Source organism: Schistocerca nitens, chromosome 11 (genome assembly GCF_023898315.1).
Source record: "Schistocerca nitens isolate TAMUIC-IGC-003100 chromosome 11, iqSchNite1.1, whole genome shotgun sequence".
NCBI classification, from domain to species: domain Eukaryota; kingdom Metazoa; phylum Arthropoda; class Insecta; order Orthoptera; family Acrididae; genus Schistocerca; species Schistocerca nitens.
In genome coordinates, this window is record NC_064624.1 from 147,673,770 (window position 1) to 147,701,299 (window position 27,530).

General features: G+C 43.4%; 1 protein-coding gene across 1 annotated transcript; it reads right to left on the reverse strand.

Annotated features, from left to right (window-relative positions):
- Nucleotides 1–27,530, reverse strand: LOC126213409 (ankyrin repeat and protein kinase domain-containing protein 1-like). The gene is made up of 3 exons (XM_049941138.1): nt 26,513–27,530; nt 25,393–25,521; nt 1–494 (listed from the first exon to the last, which is right to left on the reverse strand). Exons 1-3 carry the CDS (start codon nt 27,076–27,078, stop codon nt 14–16), a joined length of 1,176 nt encoding a protein of 391 aa, XP_049797095.1. The 5' UTR covers nt 27,079–27,530; the 3' UTR covers nt 1–13.

The following is a 27,530-nucleotide window of genomic DNA, read 5'->3' on the forward strand; positions in this document are numbered from 1 at the left end:
AGTACAGAAAGCTTCACGTCAGCAACTCTACCAGCTGCTGATTGTTGTTCTGCCTGGCGAGATGACGGGGGGTGGCTCCACTGTCATCTCTCGCTCCCCTATCAGCTCCTGCCTCCAGTAGCACAGCCACAACCTCTGTGTGCCCATAGGCAGCGGCCCTGTGTAGCGGCGTCCACCCATCCACATTGCTGGCGTTGGGGTCAGCTGAGGCCGCGACCAGCAGCCGAACCACAGCTGCGTGGCCAAACCTTGCAGCTGAGTGCAGAGGCGTGTTCTGCACGTTGGTCCTGGCGTCCACTTCTGCTCCACCCTCCAGCAGACATCTCACCGCCTCGACGCGTCCCTCCACTGCTGCCTGGTGCAGAGCAGTCCTCTCCTCCGAGCCCCTAGCCCCCACGTCTGCCCCTGCTGCGAGCAGTGCCTGCATCTCCCCCACTGCTCCCTGCTTAGCTGCCTGGATCAGCCTGCTACCTCTCTCCTTTCTAGAAAGTGTCCTGCGCAAAACATCGAGATTCTTCCACTTTACTGTAATCACACTGTAAGTAGGCTGTTTAGGTTTTCATATTGGTAACGCCACGTAGCGCTCTGTATGAAAATCACTGGCTGTGCTGTGTGCAGTCTGTGGCTGGGTGGCATTGTTGTAATATTCGCTATTGTAGTGTTGGGCAGTTGGCTGTTAACAGCGCGTAGCGTTGCGCAGTTGGAGGTGAGCCGCCACCAGTGATGGATGTGGGGAGAAAGACGGCGGAATCTTGAGAGCGGACGATCTGGATGTGTGTCCATCAGAGACAGTAAATTTGTAATATTGGATATCATGGACTGATATATATATATATCTAAAAACAAAGATGAAGTGACTTACCAAACGAAAGCACTGGCACGTCGATAGACACACAAACAAACACAAACATACACACAAATTTCTAGCTTTCGCAACCAACGGTTTGCCTCTGTATATGTCTGCTTGTGTCTGTATATGTGTGGATGGATATGTGTGTGTGTGCGAGTGTATACCCGTCCTTTTTTTCCCCCTAAGGTAAGTCTTTCTGCTCCCGGGATTGGAATGACTCCTTACCCTCTCCCTTAAAACCCAAATCCTTTCGTCTTTTCCTCTCCTTCCCTCTTTCCTGACGAGGCAACCGTTGGTTGCGAAAGCTAGAATTTTGTGTGTATGTTTGTGTGTCTATCGACGTGCCAGCGCTTTCGTTTGGTAAGTCACATCATCTTTGTTTATAGATATATTTTTTCCCACGTGGAATGTTTCCTTCTATTATAGTTATATATATATATATATATATATATATATATATATATATTATAATGACTTTTGAACACTATTAAGGTAAATACAATGTTTGTTCTCTATCAAAATCTTTCATTTGCTAACTATGCCTATCAGTAGTTAGTGCCTTCAGTAGTTTGAATCTTTTATTTAGCTAGCAGTAGTGGCGCTCACTGTATTGCAGTAGTTCGAGTAACGAAGATTTTTGTGAGGTAAGTGATTTGTGAAAGGTATAAGTTAATGTTAGTCAGGGCCATTCTTTTGTATGGATTTTTGAAAGTCAGATTGCGTTGCGCTAAAAAAATATTGTGTGTCAGTTTAAGCAAAGTCATGTACAATTTTTCTAAGGGGACGTTTCATAATCCTCAGGGGGGTACACGCTTACTTTGTGTACCATGTGTTTGGCAAGTACAAGAAGCCCTAGCTAATATGGTATTTGCTTATACAACTTTACACATCGGTACCATATTTCTCTAACACATAATTAGACAGCTATCTGATCATTTAACTGAGAGAGACAAACATGTTTTTTTACTACATCAGTGACACATGTTTACACAATTACACAGTTGGATAACTTCACACTTATGAAATTGTATTTTGTCTGCACTGTGTGAACTGTTCATATTTTTTCGGAACCATTGTGATACTATGAGAGCTTTGAATGATAAATTTGGTATAGGATCACGATTTTTAAAGTACGATTGAGGTAGATGACACTACTGAAATGAGCAGAGAATTGTTTTAGGTTTTGAAATTATTGCAGAAAGCTACGACGTTTTTGAGATTTGACTGAGTTTTTATGATGTTATTATTACGATGACAATGTGTATTATGTTGTTGAGATATTTTTATGATCAATAAGCTGAGAATCGTACTTTAAGAGTTATGAAATGTGTGTAAATGCGTGAATGTATCACAATGCAGGCGAAAATTTTTTGCACACTGTTATATTCATAGGATTTTGTTTCTACACATTTGCAACGCAAATTCTCGACCTGTGAAATTTTTATATGAGACTGTCACTGTAGTGCACACTGGTGTCGTAAATATTTCGGTAAGAAAGTTAAGTGACCGCCTGCACGTGATGCGTCGTGGGCACCCAGCTGCGCGACAGTCGCCTGGAGAAAAGCCATTAGTGTGTGCCTTTCAGAGGCACAGGTGGAGAAAAAAAAAAGAGGCCATTATCCTCGCTATTGACATTTCTTTGTAGAAAGCATCGCAAATACGACATGCTCAAACTTGAAAACATATGATTATACTGTGGAGCTCTTAATTTATGATATTTACTAAAATGCCTAATGAAATGATGAGAAACATTTTACATCTATTGTCTTTATAGCTGAAAGAATTTTATTGCTTTTGGAGACGCCATTTGCCTAGTGAATGAGTTTCATATGTTGCTTTATATATATATTTGCTTATTTTGTTTAATATCAAGTTTCTAGCTGCAGCAGCATTGGTTAAAATAAAATCTAATAGATGTACTAATAATCACTATTTTCTGTCTACAGACCCAATAAAGAATAATTTTAAGATGTACTTTCGTAGAAAAGACAGCACAAATAGACATTTCCCTTCACAGGAATCGCAAAAATAATTTTTTAACAGTTTGGTAACTTGTCTGCTAGAGTAAGTCAAGGTGATGCATCACTCTAGTGTTAAGATGTGACATAGGTATTAGACATGGCCATCTTTACTGTAATATTCTTTCTGCTTGAGCTTTGTCATGTTTAGATATTAGTTATTGCATTTGCTGCTGCTGTTTGCCAGGCATAGTGCTACTAAATTTCACTTTGTATTACTCTGTTCAGCCAGTTTTACTACTGATTTATTTTTCTTGTTTGCTGCATATTGCCTTATATTAGTTGTAATATTGCAATTGCTTTGCTAATTTATATTTTTTGCTGCTTGCTTTGCCAATTTGCATTTTTTGTCATTGCTGTTTGTGCTAATTGTTTTGTGCTGCTGCATTGCCTCGTCCCTTAGTTTATGCATCTGAGCTCAGTAGATGTAAGTTAGCTTAAGATGGGGTAGGCTATATAAGAGAACGAGTTGCGATGAATTGGAAGAAATGCATTGAGAAGCTATAAGAAAATGGTTTGGCCAAAAAAGTATTTTGAAAGAGGATATGAGTAAAAAAAGTAGGGTTTAGGGACAACAGGTTTGGGTAGGATTTTCTTGGAAATAAATGATGAGGTAAGATAATGGAAAATAAATAATGAGGTAAGAAATATGTGAACATATAAATACAGAAAGCATGCTTGGAGAGGATTTTTTTGGTGGAAACAAATGTTGAAATAAGACGAAAGATCTATGGAATGAAGTTTTGGGTTGGACTGCAGTACCAAATGTTACACTGAAAACAATCCCTGTCCTTTCCTCCTGTGTTATTCTGCTATGTGTTTGTGTACTCTTGTGTATCTGTGTTTTTCCTGTCTTTATGTGTTTAGCTAATACGATTTATGTTGTAGAATTTTTCTAGTACTAAGCTACATTCACTATGATGAGGAATACTGTTATCCTCAAATATAATTGGCATTAATAATATGTCATTTTCTTTGTAAAGATGTTTACACATTATTAATTCTGTTCTGTTTCAATTCTCACGTGTGAAATCAATGTTTGAAAAACTATTCTCATTATTTTATTTATTATGTCACAATTCCTATAACACTGTTGTATATGTCTATTTCTATTCTTTTATAAAGCCTGTACTATTACAAATGTTATCTGTGTTGTTATGTTCTTTAATGATGTATTTTGTACCTTTGTTATTGTATTCTTATGTTATAAAATTGTAATTGACACCAGTTCATCAAATTAAGTAACTTGTAAGTTACATTTCACTGCACACGTTTCTGTTGGTCATAGTACATGGACAATATGCGAGAAGTAGGGACTGATAGTGTTCGCACGTGTGTTGATAATTCAGGAAGGGACTGATTAACAGCATTGCTGGTTCTAAGGACAATTCCAAAAACTTTGTGAGTGCACAAGTGGTGGTTTATGGACTTGCTATATTGTCTGCAAGACTCTTCGATGGTGATTGTGCACCTGCACAGTTGCAACAGATGGCTGCTGGCCATCTCTACAACGACTACAGTGGGTCTACACCTTTCATGACCCACCAGGACCATTATTTCTACAAGGAACACAGTGGGTCTGCACCTCTGGTGGCCCACCAATACCGTAATCTCTAACAGGACTACAGTGGTCTGCTCTGTGATGACCTACCTACCAATATTCTTCAGAACTTCGAGTGACTCTGCTGTGGGTTTGCTCTGTTGTGGCCCATTACCTGTTTGCATGGTAAGGGTCAGCATTGGCCACTGCCCAAAACAATTTGTAAGATTGTTTGTGGGGAGCATGGGGGCTATGTAAGTAGGCTGTTTAGGTTTTTATATTGGTAACGCCACATAGCACTCTGTATGAAAATCACTGGCTGTGCTGTGTGCAGTCTGGGATTTTTGAAAGTCAGATTGTGTTGCGCTAAAAAAATATTGTGTGTCAGTTTAAGCACAGTCATGTATAATTTTCAACACATACGAAATGGAGAAAACTGTATTAGAAGTGACACTGAGTAATTTTGAATATAGTGACAAATTAGAAATCTAGACTTTTTCCTTCTAATTCATAGGACACTCTGTAAGTCAATATAGCAGACTCATCTCATCAAAGTCTTCATCCAACACTACATCGAAAAAACATCTCATCTCATAACCAACTTTTAATGATTATACGAGCAGCCAACAAACTGAAATGGTTTCCGATCCTTTTAGTGCTTTCCTGAGTCATGCTAATGGAGCTAGACCGCCATTATCTGCCTATGGAGTGTGCATTGGTTCACAAAGACCTGCAGTTTCACATGGAACGCTAACAATGGTAATACTTTGTTTTAATACACCCAAGTCATACAAGTGATCATACAAGTGTAAGCCAAGTCCATAACTTAAGAGTTGGCCAGGTATGGAACAACCCAAGTGACTCACATACAGACATCGATATTTGTTTTTGTCACCATTGCTGTTGTAATGGTAATCAGTTCCAAACTGCTTTGGGTTAGTGACACCAAAACACATGTAGTCTACATGTTCTCATTTATACTTTGCATTATCTTGAACCAGCACTTTAATTATCATCTGGTTTTCCCATCAGCATGTAATGTTTTCCACCTTAAGACGACAAGCTCTTGCTACTGTGCATTACTAAAACAGACACACTGACTGTGAAGTAGTACTTTGCAGGAAGTTGCACATCGAAGGCTACATTGAACGAAGTGCCAAGGTAAGTTCTACCAAACTGCACTTCATTCTTCCCTATAGAATCACAGCTTATATCATATCGTCTGCAGTTGTCTCAATATCCTGTCTGAACATCTTCTCTGTAGGCCATGGTTACTATCATGCAATTTCAAAACATGAACTTTGGCGTGGTGTTTTGGGGGTACTGCTATACTGCTAAAATAAAGTATCAATACTTGGAATTGCATATCATTCATTAATTCAAACCAAAATGACGAAGACACCACTTAATGATTAATCCTACATGAGAAACAGTCTGAGCTCACAGTCAAGAAACAGAATTAGATGAAACTCCTCTAGCACTGTAATATTAAAAAAAAAACAAAAAAAGCCAATGCAATGTATATCTCCATGTTTCCGCATTTAAGATTGTTGTACTATTCAGAATAAAATTTTACTCTATTTCCGTAAGTGAAATATAACGCTCATAATCTATGCATGTTCACAATCTGGATGACAGTAATAGACTGAGAAATTATGTTTCATATAAATAGCAGAAGGGGAGAAGTCTTCAGCATTGTCAGATTGTTTTCTTAATCATTTAAATGGTAAATATTAATACTAGATGCCACTTGGCGTCAGATCTAATAAGGTATTGGATAAGTGCATCACCGTATGCAGTTCAGTACGATTTAATTCGTCATTACCCATACTGTGGCACAAATTTCGCAACTGATTCGAATTCAAGAACCCCCTCCTCTAGTCCTACACACGGTCTCGATGGTTGACATACGGGAAGCCTACGTTCAGCATGCTGGGACATTCGCATAGGTGCTTCTGTGGCTCTGTGTAACCTGCTATTGAGAGGAGGGGAACTCTGTGCTTTAAATCTGTAGCTGAACAGCCACATACGTCATCTACAGTGGGAGGCGATTCTTGTACTCTTATGTGTGTTTACTAGGACTGCCAGGGACGCCAAACTTTGGGGGTGTGCAAGAAGTGTGGACTAAGGACAGCTTCACCCTTCACGCTGAGGAATTATGGCAGGAGAAGGCGTACAAACCAGTTTGGTGACCAGCAGTTCTCCCATCCATGGCTGTGTACATAATGGCGACTTATGGATTCGGCGACAAATAAACACATGGATGAATATCGAGACAGTCTCAATTCCTGTAACAGAATGTTTCAAAGCATTAAAAATTCACTTTCTCTTATCGTTTTCTCTACAGTTTTGCTTAAAAACTGCACACATACGAACTTCGTCGACAACAATCATTCAGTTCAAAACACTGCACTGATATATATTAATATCATATACAGGGTGGTCCATTGATCGTGACCGAGCCAAATATCTCACGAAATAAGCGTAAAACGAAAAAACTACAAAGAACGAAACTTGTCTAGCTTGAACGGGGAAACCAGATGGCGCTATGGTTGGCCCGCCAGATGGCGCTACCATAGGTCAAACGGATACGAACTGCGTTTTTTTTTTAAATAGGAACCCCCATTTTTCATTACATGTTCGTGTAGTACGTAAAGAAATATGAATGTTTTAGTTGGATCACATTTTTCGCTTTGTTATAGATGGCGCTATAATAGTCACAAAAATATGGCTCACAATTTTAGACGAACACTTGCTAACAGGTAGGTTTTTTAAATTAAAATACAGAACGTAGGTGGGTTTGAACATTTTATTTCGGTTGTTCCAATGTGATACATGTACCTTTGTGAATTTATCATTTCTGAGAACGCATGCTGTTACAGCGTGATTACCTGTAAATACCACATTAATGCAATAAATGCTCAAAATGATGTTCGTCAACCTCAATGCATTTGGCAATACGTGTAACGACATTCCTCTCAACAGCGAGTAGTTCGCCTTCCGTAATGTTCGCACGTGCATTGACAATGCGCTGACGCATGTTGTCAGGCGTTATCGGTGGATCACAATAGCAAATATCCTTCAACTTTCCCCACAGAAAGAAATCCGGGGACGTCAGATCCGGTGAACGTGCAGGCCACGGTATGATGCTTCGACGACCAATTCACCTGCCATGAAATATGCTGTTCAATACCGCTTCAACCGCACGCGAGCTATGTGTCGGACATCCACCATGTTGGAAGTAAATCGCCATTCTGCCATACAGTGAAACATCTTGTAGTAACATCGGTAGAGCATTACGTGGAGCCGGCCGGGGTGGCCGAGCGGTTCTAGGCGCTACAGTCTGGAACCGCGCGACTGCTACGGTCGCAGGTTCGAATCCTGCCTCGGGCATGGATGTGTATGATGTCCTTAGGTTAGTTAGGTTTAAGTAGTTCTAAGGTCTAGGGGACTGATGACCTCAGAGCCAGCCATTACGTAGTAAATGAGCATACATTGCACCGTTTAGACTGCCATCGATAAAATGGGGGCCAATTATCCTTCCTCCCATAATGCCGCACCATCCGTAACCCGCGAAGGTGGCTGATGTTCCACTTGTCGAAGCCATCTTGGATTTTCCGTTGCCCAATAGTGCATAGTATGCCGGTTTGTGTTGGTGAATGACGCTTCGTCGATAAATAGAACGCGTGCAAAAAGTCTGTCATCGTCCCGTAATTTCTCTTGTGCCCAGTAGCAGAACTGTACACGACGTTCAAAGTCGTCTCCATACAATTCCTGGTGCATAGAAATATGGTACGGGTGCAATCGATGTTGATGTAGCATTCTCAACACCGACGTTTTCGAGATTCCCGATTCTCGCGCAATTTGTCTGCTACTGATGTTGGGATTAGCCGCGACAGCAGCTAAAACACCTGCTTGGGAACCATCATTTGTTGCAGGTCGTGGTTGACGTTTCACATGTGGCTGAACACTTCCTGTTTCCTTAAAGAACATAACTATCCGGCGAACGGTCCGGCCACTTGGATGATATCATCCAGGACACAGCCGAAATTAAATGTTCAAACGTACCTACGTTCCGTATTTTAATTTCAAAAACCTACCTGTTACCAACTGTTCATCTAAAATTGTGAGCCATATATTTGTGATTATTACAGTGCCATCTACCACCAAGCGAAAAAAGTGGTGCAACTAAAACATTCATATTTCTTTACGTACTACACGAATATGTAATAAAAAATGGGGGTTCCCATTAAAAAAAAAACGCAGTTGACATCCGTTTGACCTATGGCAGCGCCATCTAGCGGGCCAACCATAGCGCCATCTGGTTTCCCCCTTCAAGTTAGACGAGTTTCTTTCTTTGTAGTTTTTTCGTTTGACGCTTATTTCGTGAGATATTTGGCCCGGTGACTATCAGTGGACCACCCTGTATAAGCTTGCGAGGTTTTAAAAGGAAGCAGCCGACTGCCATTTAGGTTCGACTTCTAATTACGAAAGGCAAGAATTGCTGGATATGTAGATAACTGGTCCCAAGATGGGCGTTGTGTATTAATCTACAGTAAAATTATTCAAACTACAGAGTATTATCATACTGATGATGGTAGGTTGCATTAGCAGACTACGATATCGCAAAGCTGTCATTTCATTTGCTTGGAAGATACGATTTTAAGAGAGATATTCCACACAGCATTTTGATTATAAGTAACAGGAATAGTTACGAACAGGTTAATTTTTTTATCCATATGATAACATTCTTCAATACTTTTACGAAGTTATTAGAGGGGCTGTGCATGTGTTGAAGCGCAATAAACACGTAATTAGCCTTAGCAAAGGAAAGGGCAAAGTCAAAATAAGCACGGTCAGTGACACAGTTGGAGTGTAGGAGCGATCGGGTGGCAGGTCCTGCGGTCTTCTAATAGAAAAGCACTCACAAGGGAACCTCCCCATCGCACCCCCCTCAGATTTAGTTATCAATTGGCGCAGTGGATAGGCCTTAAAACAGATCAATCGAGAAAACAGGAAGAAATTGTATGGAAGTATGAAAAAATAAGCAAAATATGCAAACTGAGTAGTCTATGCATATCATATTTAACATCAAGGAGAAAGTACGCTCCCGAGCACCGTGGTCCCGTGGTTAGCGTGAGCAGCTGCGGTGCGAGCGGTCCTTGGTTCAAGCCTTCCCCCAAATGAAAAACTTTAATTTTTTATTTTCAGACAGTTATTATCTGTCCGTCCGTTCATTGACGTCTCTGTTCACTGTAATAAGTTTAGTGTCTGTGTTTTGCGACCGCACCGCTAAACCGTGCGATTAGTAGACGAAAGGACGTGCCTATCCAATGGGAACCGAAAAAGTTTGATCGCAAGATCATAGGTCAACCGATTCCTCCACAGGAAAACACGTCTGATATATTCTATACGACACTGGTGACAGCATATGTTCTCGACCCGCCTAACTTGTACACTTGGCGAATGGGTAAAAGATTCTTCTACCTTGCCCGATTTAGGTTTTCTTGTGGATGTGATAATCACTCCCAAAAAAGTGATTGACTGAAAATAAAAAATTATACATTTCAGTCGAGGGAAGACTTGAACCAAGGACCTCTCGTACTGCCGCTTCTCACGCTAACCACGGGACCACGGCGCTCGGGAGCGTACTTTCTCCTTGATGTTGAATATGATATGCATAGACTACTCAGTTTCTATATTTTGCTTATTTTTTCATAGTTCCACACAACTTCTTCCTGTTTTCTTGATTGATCTGTGTTCAGTTTTTCAAGGCCTATCCACTGTGCCAACTTATAAGTAAATCTGAGGGGGGTGCGATGGTGAAGTTCCCTTGTCAGTATACGGTCAGCGTTCCGCTTGTGCCCAAGTAGGAGGAGCGCGCGCTACATTTGTACGAGGGCAGTTCAATAAGTAATGCAACACTTCTTTTTTCTCGGCCAATTTTGGTTGAAAAAACCGGAAATTTCTTGTGGAATATTTTCAAACATTCCCGCTTCGTCTCGTATAGTTTCATTGACTTCCGACAGGTGGCAGCGCTGTACGGAGCTGTTAAAATGGCGTCTGTAACGGATGTGCGTTGCAAACAACGGGCAGTGATCGAGTTTCTTTTGGCGGAAAACCAGGGCATCTCAGATATTCATAGGCGCTTGCAGAATGTCTACGGTGATCTGGCAGTGGACAAAAGCACGGTGAGTCGTTGGGCAAAGCGTGTGTCATCATCGCCGCAAGTTCAAGCAAGACTGTCTGATCTCCCGCGTGCGGGCCGGCCGTGCACAGCTGTGACTCCTGCAATGGCGGAGCGTGCGAACACACTCGTTCGAGATGATCGACGGATCACCATCAAACAGCTCAGTGCTGAACTTGACATCTCTGTTGGTAGTGCTGTCACAATTGTTCACCAGTGGGGATATTCAAAGGTTTGTTCCCGCTGGGTCCCTCATTGTCTAACCGAACACCATAAAGAGCAACGGAAAACCATCTGTGCGGAATTGCTTGCTCGTCATGTGGCTGAGGGTGACAATTTCTTGTCAGAGATTGTTACAGGCGATGAAACATGGGTTCATCACTTCGAACCTGAAACAAAACGGCAATCAATGGAGTGGCGCCACACCCACTCCCCTACCAAGAAAAAGTTTAAAGCCATACCCTCAGCCGGTAAAGTCACGGTTACAATCTTCTGGGACGCTGAAGGGGTTATTCTGTTCGATGTCCTTCCCCATGGTCAAACGATCAACTCTGAAGTGTATTGTGCTACTCTTCAGAAATTGAAGAAACGACTTCAGCGTGTTCGTAGGCACAAAAATCAGAACGAACTTCTCCTTCTTCGTGACAACGCAAGACCTCACACAAGTCTTCGCACCCGAGAGGAGCTCACAAAACTTCAGTGGACTGTTCTTCCTCATGCACCCTACAGCCCCGTTCTCGCACCGTCGGATTTCCATATGTTTGGCCCAATGAAGGACGCAATCCGTGGGACGCACTACGCGGATGATGAAGAAGTTATTGATGCAGTACGACGTTGGCTCCGACATCGACCAGTGGAATGGTACCGTGCAGGCATACAGGCCCTCATTTCAAGGTGGCGTAAGGCCGTAGCATTGAATGGAGATTACGTTGAAAAATAGTGTTGTGTAGCTAAAAGATTGGGGAATAACCTGGTGTATTTCAATACTGAATAAAACAACCCCTGTTTCAGAAAAAAAATGTGTTGCATTACTTATTGAACTGCCTTCGTAGTTGGCGTGGCTGGTACTCAAGCGCAGAATAGTATCATTCCAGCTGGCTTGTTAACACAGTCATGGAATCGAATAATTTCATCTTATCACGGCGTCTTATAGAAGTCTGTTAATTGTCATTAACATTGGTTTGCTTTCGTCGGCCAGCCGCGGTGGCTGTGCCGTTCTAGGCGCTGCAGTCGGGAACCGCGGGACTGCTACGGTCGCAGGTTCGAATCGTGCCTCGGGCATGGACGTGTGTGATGTCCTTAGGTTAGTTAGGTTTAAGTAGTTCTAAGTTCTAGGAGACTGATGACCTAAGATGTTGAGTCCCATAGTGCTCAGAGCCATTTGAACCATTTTTTTGCTTTCGTCGAGTGACATGTGTCATTCAAAACACAACACGGGCCACCAGCAGTGGTGTGTGCCAAACTGCTACATCCGGCGTAGACGACTTGGTCATTATATTTTGTACTATCAAGGTGGAAGTTCTTTCATAAAGTAGTGTTCGCGATCCAGCAACTGAACACTGTTTCGTGCTACGTTCTATAGAAGTCTTGTTTCATGCAGGCGCTGGCACACCATTATACGATACACAGAGCACGCTAACATATAGCGTTCCTGATTGCGTATCAAATTACTGATCTTGGAGCAATTGAACAGCAGGAGGTATTCAGTGACATTCCTTAACAAAGCCAGAGGCCAAAAGATGTACAGTGATAATTAGACATAGTTACTGGACGTCCGAGTACACGGTTAACGGTGTATTTCCTAATCTGAAAGTGGTACAATACTTTGTCCCTCAAGATACGTATACTTCTGTTATCTACTGATGTTGCATGTAGCTTCTAAATTACAGTGGATCCACAGGTCATGAACGTGCACATTTGACCATTGCAGGTAATGAAACCATGAAATCATTGTATCAATATATAGGAAGGAAAGTGTTTTCTTACGTCCATTCAAACGTTTCACAACCCATTACCAACATTAAAATATTTTTTTTGCTCCCATGTTTCTACTGAATAGTTAACAGACTCCTTCATTACGCAATTTTTGCATTCTGCTCTAATAAATTTTAAAATGCATGTTGAACAGTCTCACTGTCGTTAGTTCTAGAACTGTTGTTGTGGTCTTCAGTCCTGAGACTGCTTTGATGCAGCTCTCCATGCTACTCTATGCTGTGCAAGCTTCTTCATCTCCCAGTTCCTGCTGCAGCATACATCCTTCTGAATCTGCTTAGTGTATTCATCTCTTGGTCTCCCTCTACGATTTTTATCCTCCACGCTGCCCTCCAATACTGAATTGGTGATCCCTTGATGCCTCAGAGCATGTCCTACCAACCGATCCCTTTTTCTAGTCAAGTTGTGTCACAAGCTCCTCTTCTCCCCAATTCTATTCAATACCTCCTCATTAGTTATGTGATCTACCCATCTAATCTTCAGCATTCTTCTGTAGCACCACGTTTCGAAAGCATCTATTCTCTTCTTGTCTAAACTATTTATCGTCCACGTTTCACTTCCATACATGGCTACACTCCATACAAATACTTTCAGAAACGACTTCCTGACATTTAAATCTATACTCGATGTTAAAAAATTTTCCTCGTTTTGCTTTTGTTCATGTTCATCTCATATCCTCCTTTCAAGACACTGTCCATTCCGTTTAACTGCTCTTCCAAGTCCTTTGCTGTCTGACAGAGTTACAATGTCATCGGCGAACCTCAAAGTTCTTTTCTTCTCCATGGATTTTAATACCTACTCCGAACTTTTCTCTTGTTTCCTTTATTGCTTGCTCAATACACAGATTGAATAACACCGGGGATAGGCTACAACCCTGTCTCACTCCCTTCCCAACCACTGCTTCCCTTTCATGCACCTTGACTCTTATAACTGCCTTCTGCTTTATCTACAAATTGTAAATAGCCTTTCGCTCCCTGTACTTTACCCCTGCCACCTTCAGAATTTGAAAGAGAGTTCTAGAACTGTGTAAGTATTATTCAGGTAAAAATTGTACCGTGTTTCACATCATAGTGAAGAGCATTGACAATGAAGTCATTTAGCGAATCTATTAATTCACTATCAGATAGCAATACTTTTTTCATAAAGACAACGCTCTATGTTTTCTACCGTTGGTCCTTTATTTCCAAAAAGTGAAGTGGCCTTTAGGATGGAATTACACAAGAGCTGCTCCATGCTGAACGAAAAACATTACTCAAGACACCTGCGAAGATCTATAAGCTGTAAGGTGTCGCTTGCAACTGTCGAGGCATACACTGGTGCAAACATCTGAACTCAACCACACCCACAAAAGGACACGAACGATTTCCTGCTAATCTCGAGCAAGAGTTTTAACTGTTGCGCCACCGCTGTACGCCTTCACACATAATTCCAGCATTTATTGCGACTGATGTTTTCACACATGATTTCCGAACACTACCACCATAGTGTTTGGATTCCGTAGAAATGTTGGAACACGTGAGGCAATACTAACCTTACGACTTATCTTAGAAGAAAGATTAAGAAAAGGCAAACCTACGTTTCTAGCATTTGTAGACTTAGAGAAAGCTTTTGACAACGTTAACTGGAATACTCTCTTTCAAATTCTGAAGGTGGCAGGGGTAAAATACAAGGAGCGAAAGGCTATTTACAATTTGTACAGAAACCAGATGGCAGTTATAAGAGACGAGGGGCATGAAAGGGAAGCAGTGGTTGGGAAAGGAGTGAGACAGGGTTGTAGCCTCTCCCCGATGTTATTCAATCTGTATATTGAGCAAGCAGTAAAGGAAACGAAAGAAAAATTCGGAGTAGGTATTAAAATTCATGGAGAAGAAGTAAAAACTTTGAGGTTCGCCGATGACATTGTAATTCTGTCAGAGACAGCAAAGGACTTGTAAGAGCAGTTGAACGGAATGGACAGTGTCTTGAAAGGAGGATATAAGATGAACATCAACAAAAGCAAAACGAGAATAATGGAATGTAGTCAAATTAAGTCGGGTGATGCTGAGGGAATTAGATTAGGAAATGAGACACTTAAAGTAGTAAAGGAGTTTTGCTATTTGGGGAGCAAAATAACTGATGATGGTCGAAGTAGAGAGGATATAAAATGTAGACTGGCAATGGCAAGGAAAGCGTTTCTCATGAAGAGAAATTTGTTAACATCGAGTATAGATTTAAGTGTCAGGAAGTCGTTTCTGAAAGTATTTGTATGGAGTGTAGCCATGTATGGAAGTGAAACATGGACGATAACCAGTTTGGACAAGAAGAGAATAGAAGCTTTCGAAATGTGGTGCTAGAGAAGAACGCTGAAGATTAAATGGGTAGAACACGTAACTAATGAGGAGGTACTGAGCAGAATTGCAGAGAGGAGGAATTTGTGGCGCAACTTGGTTAGAAGAAGGGATCGGTTGGTAGGACATGTTTTGAGGCATCAAGGGATCACAAATTTAGCATTGGAGGGCAGCGTGGAGGGTAAAAATCGTAGAGGGAGACCAAGAGATCAATACACTAAGCAGATTCAGAAGGATGTAGGTTGCAGTAGGTACTGGGAGATGAAGAAGCTTGCACAGGATAGAGTAGCATGGAGAGCTGCATCAAACCAGTCTCAGGACTGAAGACCACAACAACAACAACAACCACCACCATAGTTCTCATATACATCCTTTTTAGTTAGATAAGCCACGGTCCTCACCCAGTGTTGCTGTTTTCAGAAATCCAGTGAGAAACTCTGATGCTAATATTTGGAAATCAAAGGTGAATATGAGTGACAATGAAAGGCAGAGCCGGTAATGGTTGAGGTAACTGTTATTGGTAGGCAGGAGATCCGCGTTGAATCTCAGTGTGGCAAAAATTTTCAACGGTTGTCCGTTTCCGTAGCTGGATGGTAACGTGTTCGCCTACCATGCAAGAGGGCCTGGGTTCGATTCCCGGCCGGCTTGGAGATTTTCTCCGCTCGCGGACTCGGTGTTGTGTTGTCCTCATCATCATTCCATACTCATCGCCGGCGTGCAAGTCGTCCAATGTGGCATCGAATGAAGTAAGACTTACACTTGGCAGCCGAAGTTCCCCGATTGAGGCCTCGCGGCCAACGATGCCATACGAACATTTCCATATTTCAACAGTTGTAGTGTAGTTACAACAAATATTGCCTATGTTCGTCTGTGAAAATGGACTCGATAAGCAATCTCAGCTATTTGTAAACGGGATCTACCCTGCATAACACTGGGTGCGTTTTGTATGAGTGCCGGTTTGACCTCCTCATATTACTGCCTTTTCCCATGTGGTTTACAGTAATTCGCAGCAGCATGCAGCAGCACCAGCTAAAGTTTATTGTTACTAAGAATGAATTTAATATAAAGGAGTTTGCTAGGGTCCTGTTAACTATTAAATAACTTGTGAGAAGGGATTTCATAAATTACGACTACTTAAAACAACAGAAATCATCAAGATCAATAATAGACAATGAAAATTACCTAAGTATCATCAATAATGGCTGAGTGCCAGATGAAAACATTATTTCAGTTTCAAAGTTATATTACATTTAAGGCCCTGGGAGTAGACAACATTCCAGTAGAACTACTGATCGCCTTGGGAGAGCCAGTCCTGACAAAACTCTACCATCTGGTGAGCAAGATGTACGAGACAGGCGTAATACCCTCAGACTTCAAGAAGAATGTAATAATTCCAATCCCAAAGAAAGCAGGTGTTGACAGATGTGGAAATTACCGAACTATCAGTTTAATAAGTCACAGCTGCAAAATACTAACGCGAATTCTTTACAGACGAATGGAAAAACTGGTAGAAGCTGACCTCGGGGAAGATCAGTTTGGATTCCGTAGAAATGTTGGAACACGTGAGGCAATACTAACCTTACGACTTATCTTAGAAGAAAGATTAAGAAAAGGCAAACCTGCGTTTCTAGCATTTGTAGACTTAGAGAAAGCTTTTGACAATGTTAACTGGAATACTCTCTTTCAAATTCTGAAGGTGGCAGGGGTAAAATAAAGGGAGCGAAAGGCTATTTACAATTTGTACAGAAACCAGATGGCAGTTGTAAGAGTCGAGGGGCATGAAAGGGAAGCAGTGGTTGGGAAGGGAGTGAGACAGGGTTGTAGCCTCTCCCAGATGTTATTCAATTTGTATATTGAGCAGCAGAAAAGGAAACAAAAGAAAAATTCGGAGTAGGTATTAAAAATCATGGAGAAGAAATAAAAACTTTGAGGTTCGCCGATGACATTTAATTCTGTCAGAGACAGCAAAGGACGTGGAAAAGCAGTTGAACGGAATGGACAGTGTCTTGAAACGAGGATATAAGATGAACATCAACAAAAGCAAAACGAGGATAATGGAATGTAGTCAAATTAAATCGGGTGATGCTGAGGGAATTAGATTAGGAAATGAGACACTTAAAGTAGTAAAGGAGTTTTGCTATTTGGGGAGCAAAATAACTGATGATGGTCGAAGTAGAGAGGATATAAAATGTAGACTGGCAGTGGCAAGACAAAGCATTTCTGAATAAGAGAAATTTGCTAACATCGAGTATAGATTTAAGTATCAGGAAGTCGTTTCTGAAAGTATTTGTGTGGAGTGTGGCCATGTATGGAAGTGAAACATGCACGATAAATAGTTTGGACAAGAAGAGAATAGAAGCTTTCGAAATGTGGTGCTACAGAAGAATGCTGAAGATTAGATGGGTAGATCACATAACTATTGAGGAGGTATTGAATAGAATTGGGGAGAAGAGGAGTTTGTGGCACAAGTTGACAAAAAGAAGGGACCGGTTGGTAGGACATGTTTTGAGGCATCAAGGGATCACAAATTTTGCATTGGAGGGCAGCGCGGAGGGTAAAAAACGTAGAGGGAGCCCAAGAGATGAATACACTAAGCAGATTCAGAAGGATGTAGGTTGCAGTAAGTATTGAGAGATGAAGAAGCTTGCACAGGATAGAGTAGTATGGAGAGCTGCATCAAACCAGTCTCAGGACTGAAGACCACAACAACAAACAACAATAACATTTAATAACCGCAGCATATTTATTAATTAGATTTGGAGAATAATTATTATTATCTGGAGGGTAAGAAGCAAAACATGGGATTATTGCAAACTAGGACTGACAATCACGAGCGAAACCAAATGTTCAAATGTGTGTGAAATCTTATGGGACTTAACTGCTAAGGTCATCAGTTCCTAAGCTTACACACTACTTAACCTAAATTATCCTAAGAACTAACACACACACCCATGCCCGAGGTAGGACTCGAACCTCCGCCAGGACCAGCCGCACAGTCCATGACTGCAGCGCCCTAGACTGCTCGGTTAATCCCGTGAGACTAACCTTGCAATTCCTTTTGCGGTATGCTGCAGAATTTTACCTTGAACTCCATTTTCAAGCATAGCTAAGCCATCTAAATCTCTCCTGGCCATATAAATGAAATCAGGCCTCGAGTTTGGTGAGATCTGCCATCACCGACGTGAGGACATCAAGACACGTCTTCTGTCTCCGAGTTCTCGACCAACACTACTTTCACTCTCGCAGACAGACTTCGTCTCACAACAATCCAATGCAATGTAATGCAATGCAATGTTTCGACCTGAGATTCTTACTATCGGTATCTGAGTACTTATTTATTTCCAATCTGACACAATGAAAAGAATAGCCTTAAGTTTGGTATAGTGTTTTCAATGTAATGGAGTTCTGACACACTCCTTACATGGTCACTACACATGTAAGTGTCTGCACGCGTGGGGTAGATCTGTTATTCTGTGGAACGGATTAATCTGAGATGTACCCTTTACCCCGTGGCTCCTGCAAGATGCAATTTCCACCCACCCCACACTACTATAGAAATCAGACAGACGCTCCTAACGTTCTGAAAAGAAATGTCTGAAAAATTTTCAGCAATAAATATCTTCTGGAGTCGTCCGCTGTAAGGAAATGACACAAAAATTCACAAAATTTCTTACATAGCTAGTGGGATACTTGGGTACTGGAGTAGTGCTAGTCAGTGTAAGAAAAACATGAAACTAACGAAAGTTATTATTTATTTTGCAAAGATTCTGAGAAATCACAATGACACTTTTAGTTGTGAATTGAACAAGTTATATCCTGGTTCTTTTCGGAATGTGAAGTTACTTTTCAAGGATAGGATTCGCTAATGGAATTTCTACGCGAAGTTTAAGATGGTAGTTAACTTGGCAGAATGGCTGAGAGGCGCGCCTACTCAACTTGAATAACTATCCTTTAGAATGTTGCTAGGTATGGTCGAGGCTGTCGTGTGTGAAATGCAGTGAAGTGTACTGTTGTGGAGGAAATATGGGGCTCGCAATAGCTGTAGCGCACAGTACCGTAAGCTGCGATGACTGCTGTCTGCGCCGCTCGCTGCTGACAAATAAGATGACTCTCGTTCCGCCTGGATTGACCTTCGCCAATCACACTCTCCCTATGCCTTGATGAAGTCAAGGATTCCTATTCGCACCTAATCTAACTATTGGCGTGGTACACCGGTCAGATAACCAGTCCACCGCGATGCCACTCAAAATTCGCTCGCAGGCGTTTAACTACAACTCTGACCGTTCACGCTGCACAATAAGTGTGTCGGCCAACACAGTGAACAACGCTTAATCGCAAGGACTCAATACAGAGTCGCCCTTTGATTCGCTCTCGACAGAGGTGCTGTAAGGTGTCAGGCAAATCCAACACCTTCCATGAAAACCCTGACATGGTAAGCAAATCCAGTAGTATGTCACATAGCTCCGAATAAACCGTGACATTAAATTAACCAAAGTAATACGAGTAACGAGTGAGCAAATGGAATACCACAGACTAACACAAGAAGGCCTAAATGCATGTCATACCTTCCCACCGTGAGACAGACGCAGTTCCGAGGGGAGAAACGAGAACAGAAGCCGAGAGCAGAACCGTGTTAAGCGAGAAGGCCCTACGATAAGGGGCGGACGGACACCCACGTCGCCAGCTAACTGCTAGGACTACACCACCCGCAAGTTTTAGTGTGAGACTTTTTCGCGTCTCTGTTACGTCAAGACCACCCCCCAGCCCATGTTAAAAGCTAGAGCCCTCCAGAAGAACAGTATAGTTCTTACGATAACACAAAAAGGGCTACACAATCCGCAAGTTTTAGCGTGAGGCTTTTTCGCGTCTCTGTTACGTCAAGACCACCCCCCAGCCCATGTTAAAAGCTAGAGCCCTCCAGAAGAACAGTATAGATCTTACGATAACGCTAAAAGGACCACACCAGCTGCAAGTTTTAGCGTGAGACTTTTTCGCGTTTCTGTTACGTTGCAAACTTTAAAAACATTGCCCCACCACGAAAAGTATAACGTTTCTCATTGGATAGGCAGAATTTTTGTAGGCGGAGCTTAAGGTTAACATTGAGACCCTGATTGGTCAGATGAAAAGACAGCCAGATAGTTTTTCTTTAAACCAACTTCGGTAAATTGTAGTAAGGAGAAGTTAGGAGAGAGGGCGAGTTGGACGGAGCAGCACCGGCCGCCGCTCCCCGACGAACACCGACAAGGTACTGAATGCACGCGATGCTGCATTTTTGAGCGCATAAGGCTTCACTCAGAACTGCAGAAGTCTCATCTGTTACAACCTCTTTTTGCGTAATACTAGTGTCGATCGTCAATTAAAGCTCATGGTGTTCACATTTGCCACTTGCAGTAAAAATCTGAAACGTGATAATTTTTCTGTTATATAGTTATTGAGAAGCCACATCAGCCACTGTCATTTACGACAAGTTAGATAAGTAATTAAAGATAATTGAGGGTCACTGTAGACCATTTTGATAGTTTTCTCTCTTGTGAAACTTAATTTAAACCTAGATTATAGATGTGATATGGCATAGGTCATCCTTCGATCCATTGTAGAACTTGAAAACCCACTCAGGGAATATTCGTTCACATTTTTGTTGAACGCAGTTGGATTTTACCATCCTGTATTAAAACATTTCCTTTTATCAGTAGTGCAATTTATAAACAATGTTTTGTGAGTAGAATAAAATTTCCAATGGTAAACTTAACTGCTTTTTCGACGTTATTTTACCAGCTAACTAAAAATAGGAAAGCCTTGAACCCCTTCCACTAAATTTAGTTAGTATTAAGATTCTTTTACAGGGAGTGCAGTGGAGCTGACGCTGAAATCATTAAGTATTTGGTTATATCATCGCTAGTCTCACTGAACTCTTCTGAATTCTACATGTCATGTGTGGTCTGGCGTCTCCTTACCAGCAACAGGTCCCAGGTTCAAACTAGTCAATTCCCTAAAAAACACGCTCAGAGCGTCGTTGCACGAAAGTGGTAGGGAGACACGATATAGAACAGACACCACGCAGAATGTTTAGAGTGGTCTCCCAGTGAAGTACTGAGGAGAGACTTGTTCCTCGCTTTTTGAGTACACGTACGAGCGCGCACGCTCTCGTTACGTGTTCTCGCTCCAAGAGCGACAACGGAACGGTGCCTCTCCACACCCGACGTGAAGGGGCATATCTTTCGGTCTCTTCCATTATTCCTTCAGCTCAAGGCGTCAGAAATATCGTCTGCCAATCAGCATTGCTCTTCTAGAACGGGAGGATGACGTTTCGTTTAAGGCGACCAGTCCGGAAGCTTGTAGCTTTGGCGTATGGCGTTTGCTGTCTCCCTGTGAAAATCTCTGAAACTGCGTGCTATGTGTAAAGAATGCTTAGGCTGGCCACTCCCACACAATGTAGCGGAATTTGCTTTTAAGCCGAACACGGGGTTGTTCCCCCCTTTCCACTAGGACCACACTGTCCGCTACGGGCGGTCACCAGCCGACATATGCTGGGTCGTCCTCTGAAGGGCTCTGGTCTCTCCTCAGTTGTGCGCCTCTCTCCCACACTAAAAGCTTTTGTGACTGTCGTGTCTGGAATGTATGTGTGTACTCCAGCCTCGAGTATTTCAACCACGGTGCGCTCACTTGTCAATTGCATGTCGTTTACATGAATTCATACAACATTGACTTTATCTTATCGAGTTTGGGTTCGAATGAAGCGTCTTGATGTGCGAAACATGATTGTGAGGGCGGAACATGTAAGCAATGAAGGTCAGGAGACCGCGATGTCTTACAAGTGTCGCAAAAGTAAATTCAAATTCTATTGAACGACATATTCAAAAATGACACATACTCAATCCTACCCTTGATATTATTTTGTTTTAGTTTTCGCCCCTGTTACTTGTATTTCCACTTTTACTTCACCACTTCTTTCTTTATTCGTTCGCATAACACCTACACTATGTGATCAAAGTATCCGGACACCCCCAAAACCATACGTTTTTCATATTAGACGCATTGTGCTGCCGCCTACTCCCAGTTACTCCATATCAGCGACCTCAGTAGTCATTAGACATCGTGAGAGAGCAGAATGGGGCGCTCCACGGAACTCACGGACTTTGTACGTGGTCACGTGATTGGAGGTCACTTGGTCATAAGTCTGTACTCAAGAGTTCCACACTCCTAAACCCGTGCGGTTCTAGGCGCTACAGTCTGGAACCGCGAGACCGCTACGGTCGCAGGTTCGAATCCTGCCTTGGGCATGGATGTGTGTGATGTCCTTAGGTTAGTTAGGTTTAAGTAGTTCTCAGTTCTAGCGGGCTGATGACATCAGAAGTTGAGTCCCACAGTGCTCAGAGCCATTTGAACCATTTTTGAACCACACTCCTAAACATCCCTAGATCCACAGTTTACGATGTGATAGTGAAGTGGAAATAATGAAGCGACACCTACAGCACAAAAGCGTACAGGCCGACCTCATATGATTACTGAGAGAGGCCAGCGAGGTAAAGAGGGTCGTAATGTGTAATAGGCACACATCTATCCAAACGATGACACATGAATTCCAAACTGCATCAGGATCCACTGCAAGTACTATGACAGGCAGGAGGTGAGAAAACTTGGATTTCATGGTCGAGCGGCTGCTCATAAGCCACACATCACGCCTGTAAATACAAAACGACGCCTCGCTTGGTGTATGGAGCGTAAACATTGGACATCTGAAGTCTAAAAACGTTGTGTGAAGTGACGAATCAAGGTACACAATGTCGCGATACGATGGCAGGGTGTGGATATGGTGAATGCCCGGTGAACGTCATCTGCCAGCATGTGTAGTACCAACAGTGAAATTCGGAGGCGGTGGTGTTACGTTGTGGTCATGTTTTCATGGAAGGGGCTTCAAACCCATGTTTTTTTTGCGTGGCACTATCACAGCACAGGCCTACATTGATGTTTTAAGCACCTTCTTGCTTCCCACTGTTGAACAGCAATTCGCGGACAGCGATTACATGTTTCAACACGATCGAGCACCTGTCCGTAATGCACGGCCGTTGGCGGAGTTGTTACACGAGAATAACATCTCTGTAATGGACTGACCTGCACAGAGTCCTGACCTGAATCCTACTGAAGACCTTTGGTGTGTTTTGGAACGCCGACTGCGTGCCAGGCCTCACCGATCGACATGGATACCTCTCCTGAGTGCAGCACTCCGTCAAGAATGGGCTGTCATTCCCCAAGAAACCTTCCAGCACCTGATTTTATGTATGCCTGCGAGCGTGGAAGCTGTCATCAAGGCTAAGGGTTGGCCTGCACCATACTAAATTACAGCATTACTGATGGAGGGCGCCACGAACTTGTAAGTCATTTTCAGCTAGGTGTCCGGACACTTTTGATCACATAGTGTATGTTTTCGCAGAGGGCAGTGCACTTACATCCTGCTTCCACACCCAGTTTCTTTAGATATAATTTGCAAGATACGTAAATTTCGCTGAAAGCAGGTATTATATTAAACATACCAAAACACATATAATATTTGGAAAAGGATACAGTTTGTCTGGTACATTTCCCAAATAAACTACTGGCCATTAAAACTGCTACACCAAGAAGAAATGCAGATGATAAACGGGTATTCATTGGACAAATATATTATACTAGAACTGACATGTGATTACATTTTCACGCATTTTGGGTGCACAGATCCTGAGAAATCAGTAGCAAGAACAACCACCTCCGGCCGTAATAAAGGCCTTTATATGCCTGGGAATTGAGTCAGACAGAACTCGGATGGTGTGTACAGGTACAGCTGCCCATGCAGCTTCAACACAGTACCACAGTTCATCAAGAGTAGTGACTGGCGTATTGTGACGAGCCAGTTGTTCGGCCACCATTGACCAGACGTTTTGAATTGGTGAGAGATCCGGAGAATATGCTGGCCAGGGCAGCAGTCGAATATTTTCTGTATCCAGAAAGCCCTGTACAGGACCCGCAACATGCGGTCGTGCATTATCCTGCTGAAATATAGGGTTTCGCAGGGATCGAATGGAGGGGAGAGCCACGGGTCGTAACACATCTGAAACGTAACGTCCAGTGTTCAAAGTGCCGTCAATGCGAACAAGAGGTGACCGAGACGTGTAGCCAATGGCACCCCATACCATCACGCCGGGTGATACGCCAGTATGGCGATGACGAATACATGCTTGCAATGTGCGTTCATCGCGATGTTGCCAAACATGGATGCAACAATCATGATGCTTTAAACAGAACTTGGATTCATCCGAAAAAATGACGTTTTGCCGTGCACCCAGGTTCGTCGTCGAGTACACCATCGCAGGCGCTGTCTGTGATGCAGTGTCAAGGGTAACTGCAGCCACGGTCTCTGAGCTGATAGTCCATCGTGCTGCAAACGTCGTCGGACTGTTCGCGCAGATGGTTGTTGTCTTGCAAACGTCCCCATCTGTTGACTCAGGGATCGAGATGTGGCTGCTCATTCCGTTACAGCCATGCGGATAAAATTCCTGTCATCTCGACTGCCAGTGATACGAGGCCGTTGGGATCCAGCACGGCGTTCCGTATTACCCTCCTGAACGCACCGATTCCATATTCCGCTAACAGTCACCGGATCACGACCAACGCGAGCAGCAATGTCGCGATACGATAAACCGCAATCGCGATAGGCTACAATCCGACCTTTATCAAAGTCGGAAACGTGATGGTACGGATTTCTCCTCCTTACACGAGGCATCACAACAACGTTTCACCAGGCAACGCCGGTCAACTGCTGTTTGTGTATGAGAAATCGGTTGGAAAATTTCCTCATGTCAGCACGTTGTAGGAATCGCCACCAGCGCCAACCTTGTGTGAATGCTCTGCAAAGCTAATCATTTGCATATCACAGCATCTTCTTCCTGTCGGTTAAATTTGGCGTCTGTAGCACGTCATCTTCGTGGTGTAGCAATTTTAATGGCCAGTAGTGTAACTGCAAGTGAGTGGTTCTGATGTGAACTTAATCGAAAGAAGGATGTGGATCTGCCTTGTCGACACCGAGCGAGGTGGCGCAGTGGTTAGACACTGGACTCGCATTCGGGAGGACGACGGTTCAATCCCGCGTCCGGCCATCCAGATTTAGGTTTTCCGTGATTTCCCTAAATCACTCCAGGTAAATGCCGGGATGGTTGCTCTGAAAGGGCACGGCCGACTTCCTTCCCCATCCTTCCCTAATCCGATGAGACCGATGACCACGCTGTCTGGTCTCCTTCCCCAAACCAACCAACCAACCTTATCGACACTGACTGAATCCCCAAATCAAAATAAAAAATTGTAGAGACGAAATAATTTTTCCTTACAACTGTACTCTCTAGTTTATCAAAAATTTCAAATGATATTTTCAATACAACAGTTGGTAAACGTCCTGATAGATGGTATCACGAGTGTGAAAGTTGTTGATGTGTAGTGACGTAACTCACCGCAAGCGAGAGACTGCGGCCTCATCAGGAGGAGGGGTGTGGCGGGCAGGTGTGGGTGGTGCAGCTGCGGCAGGAGTCCGGCCGCGGTCGCTGTGGGGCCGGCTGCGGGTGCCAGGGGTGGCCGGCGCACTGTGCACAGAGGGGCTCTGTGTGGGTGAACGTGCTCGCACGGGGACCTTCAGGTTGCTTACTACAGACGGCACAGCTGAGGGAGTGTCTCAAAAAGAAAACTGGATACATACAGAAAACAATAGCAGGTTGTCAGTGAACACGAATGACTTAACAGTGAACCAATTTGCTTCTACACTCTTTCTCCTGCATACACATAACTTGCCAACAAACTGTTCAAAATGATGCACAAGCTAAGTGTAAATAAAGAGCCAGCCAAATTGGTGGACTGACAGTTTTACTACATACTACATCAATAATCGCACAGAAATTACAACGTCATGCATCAGACTTTCTCACACCTTTAAATGTACCACTGCGCTCATTAGAGGCTATTCAAACCGTATGTAGTTGATGAGCCAGGAACGGGACTATAAGAGCCACAGAAAAAAAAAAAAAACAAACAAAAAAAAAAAACTTGGAGGAGAGCAGATTTCAAACGTAGCATGCTCTCCACGATGTCTAACGACTACTGAGGTCGCTGGTATGGAGTACCTGGCAGTAGGTGGCAGCGTAATGTACCTAATATAAAAAAGGTATGTTTTGCGGGTATCCGGATACTTTAGATCACACAGTGTATCTCTAAGTTTTTATATAGCCCATTTTTCCCGGCATATCTTTATATCATTTGTGCAGAAGCTTGAGGCCAAAACCGAAGTAACAATAAAATAGAAGTAATGACTGAATAAGGATGGATCACTTAAAGCTCAAAACGGTTTTTGATGTTACGTAATACTTGGTTCTTACCCGATTTTTTTTGTCTATGGTATCAGCTAATAAACACAGTTCAATATCAGAATTGGATGAAATCAGTGAAAGCACCGCCAATCAGTGACGGTGTGTTTTACAGGAGAGATTTACTCACGGGCAGTCAGCAGCAAATACTGTAGCCTTGAAAATACACACCACATGGAACTGGGAAACTCAGACGAGTAGCTCGTGTCGTGCTAACCTGGGACCGGGTGGTGCACCAGCGAGCAGCTGGGTCACTACGATCACGTCTTCAACACAGTTGCGCATCGCGTCAGCCCATCCCTCTGTGGCCATCACCTGGACGTTGCGGGCCTTTATGAAGGCGACGGCGGCCGCAGTAAGGTCTGGGCAGGAGTGCCTCACTGCCAGCACAGCCGCGGCTGCCGCGTTCTCGACGGTCAGCTGAGCGGCCACCTGCTGCTCGCAGATGGACTTCAAGGCCGACAATCCGTATTTGTCAGCAGCGGCGAGGAGCTGGGGGGCCATGCCGGGCAGCTGGGGGGCCTCGAGGGTGTACAGGTAGCTCAGCAGTTCCCTCAGCACCGGGCCCTCCACGTCTGCGATGCTGACCTGACCGCTGCTGGCCTCCAGCGTGTCGTGCTGGAACATGGCCTGGAACACGGGGCTCCGGGCGGCCAGGACGGCCCGGTGCGCCGCCAGCCGCGTCTCCCCCGCCAGCAGCGTCACCACAGCGCCTTCGCCCGCGTCCAGAAGGGCGCCGAGGCCCACGCAGGTGGTCTGTTGAACCTCTTTAACTGCTGCCATTGTGGATGAATCTGAAACACAGCGCCAATGAACAGCCCTCTGCCCTTCTGGAACACCCCCAGTGCTTGTACGAGGCTACGAGGCTTATGCAGTGACAGTAAAGGCCGGTTCCCGCTACAGCGCGTCGTGCGGCAACGGCAGCGGCAAGCGTTTTCCGCTTTGACGCGGCGGCTCGCGGAATTGGCGTTCCCATCTGGAAGCGGCAGACGCCAGCGGTAGCCAATGACGGACAGCCACTGAGTTACGGGGTGGGACCCACCGAAACGCCCAGTGCGTTTGATTAACTATATCTTACACTTACATGAAGGAAAGACGAAGTTGGGTGAAGACATACCAATTTTTCATTTTCTGTACGATGTACTCTTTCACATATTTCATTATTCGTGTTTTCTCATTTCACCATAAACAGATTTCGTGACTACCGTTCATGATTGTTCACTATCTCGTAACTC

Bases quoted from the DNA above. Each gene is read 5' to 3' on its own strand.
- LOC126213409 (XM_049941138.1), bottom strand. From the start codon at position 27,078: ATGGCAGCAGTTAAAGAGGTTCAACAGACCACCTGCGTGGGCCTCGGC. The intron at 25,522-26,512 runs GTTAGCACGACA...CTCTGTGCACAG, and splicing joins GGTGCACCACCCGGTCCCAG to TGCGCCGGCCACCCCTGGCA. The intron at 495-25,392 runs GTGAGTTACGTC...TGTTTTGCGCAG, and splicing joins GCCGCAGTCTCTCGCTTGCG to GACACTTTCTAGAAAGGAGA.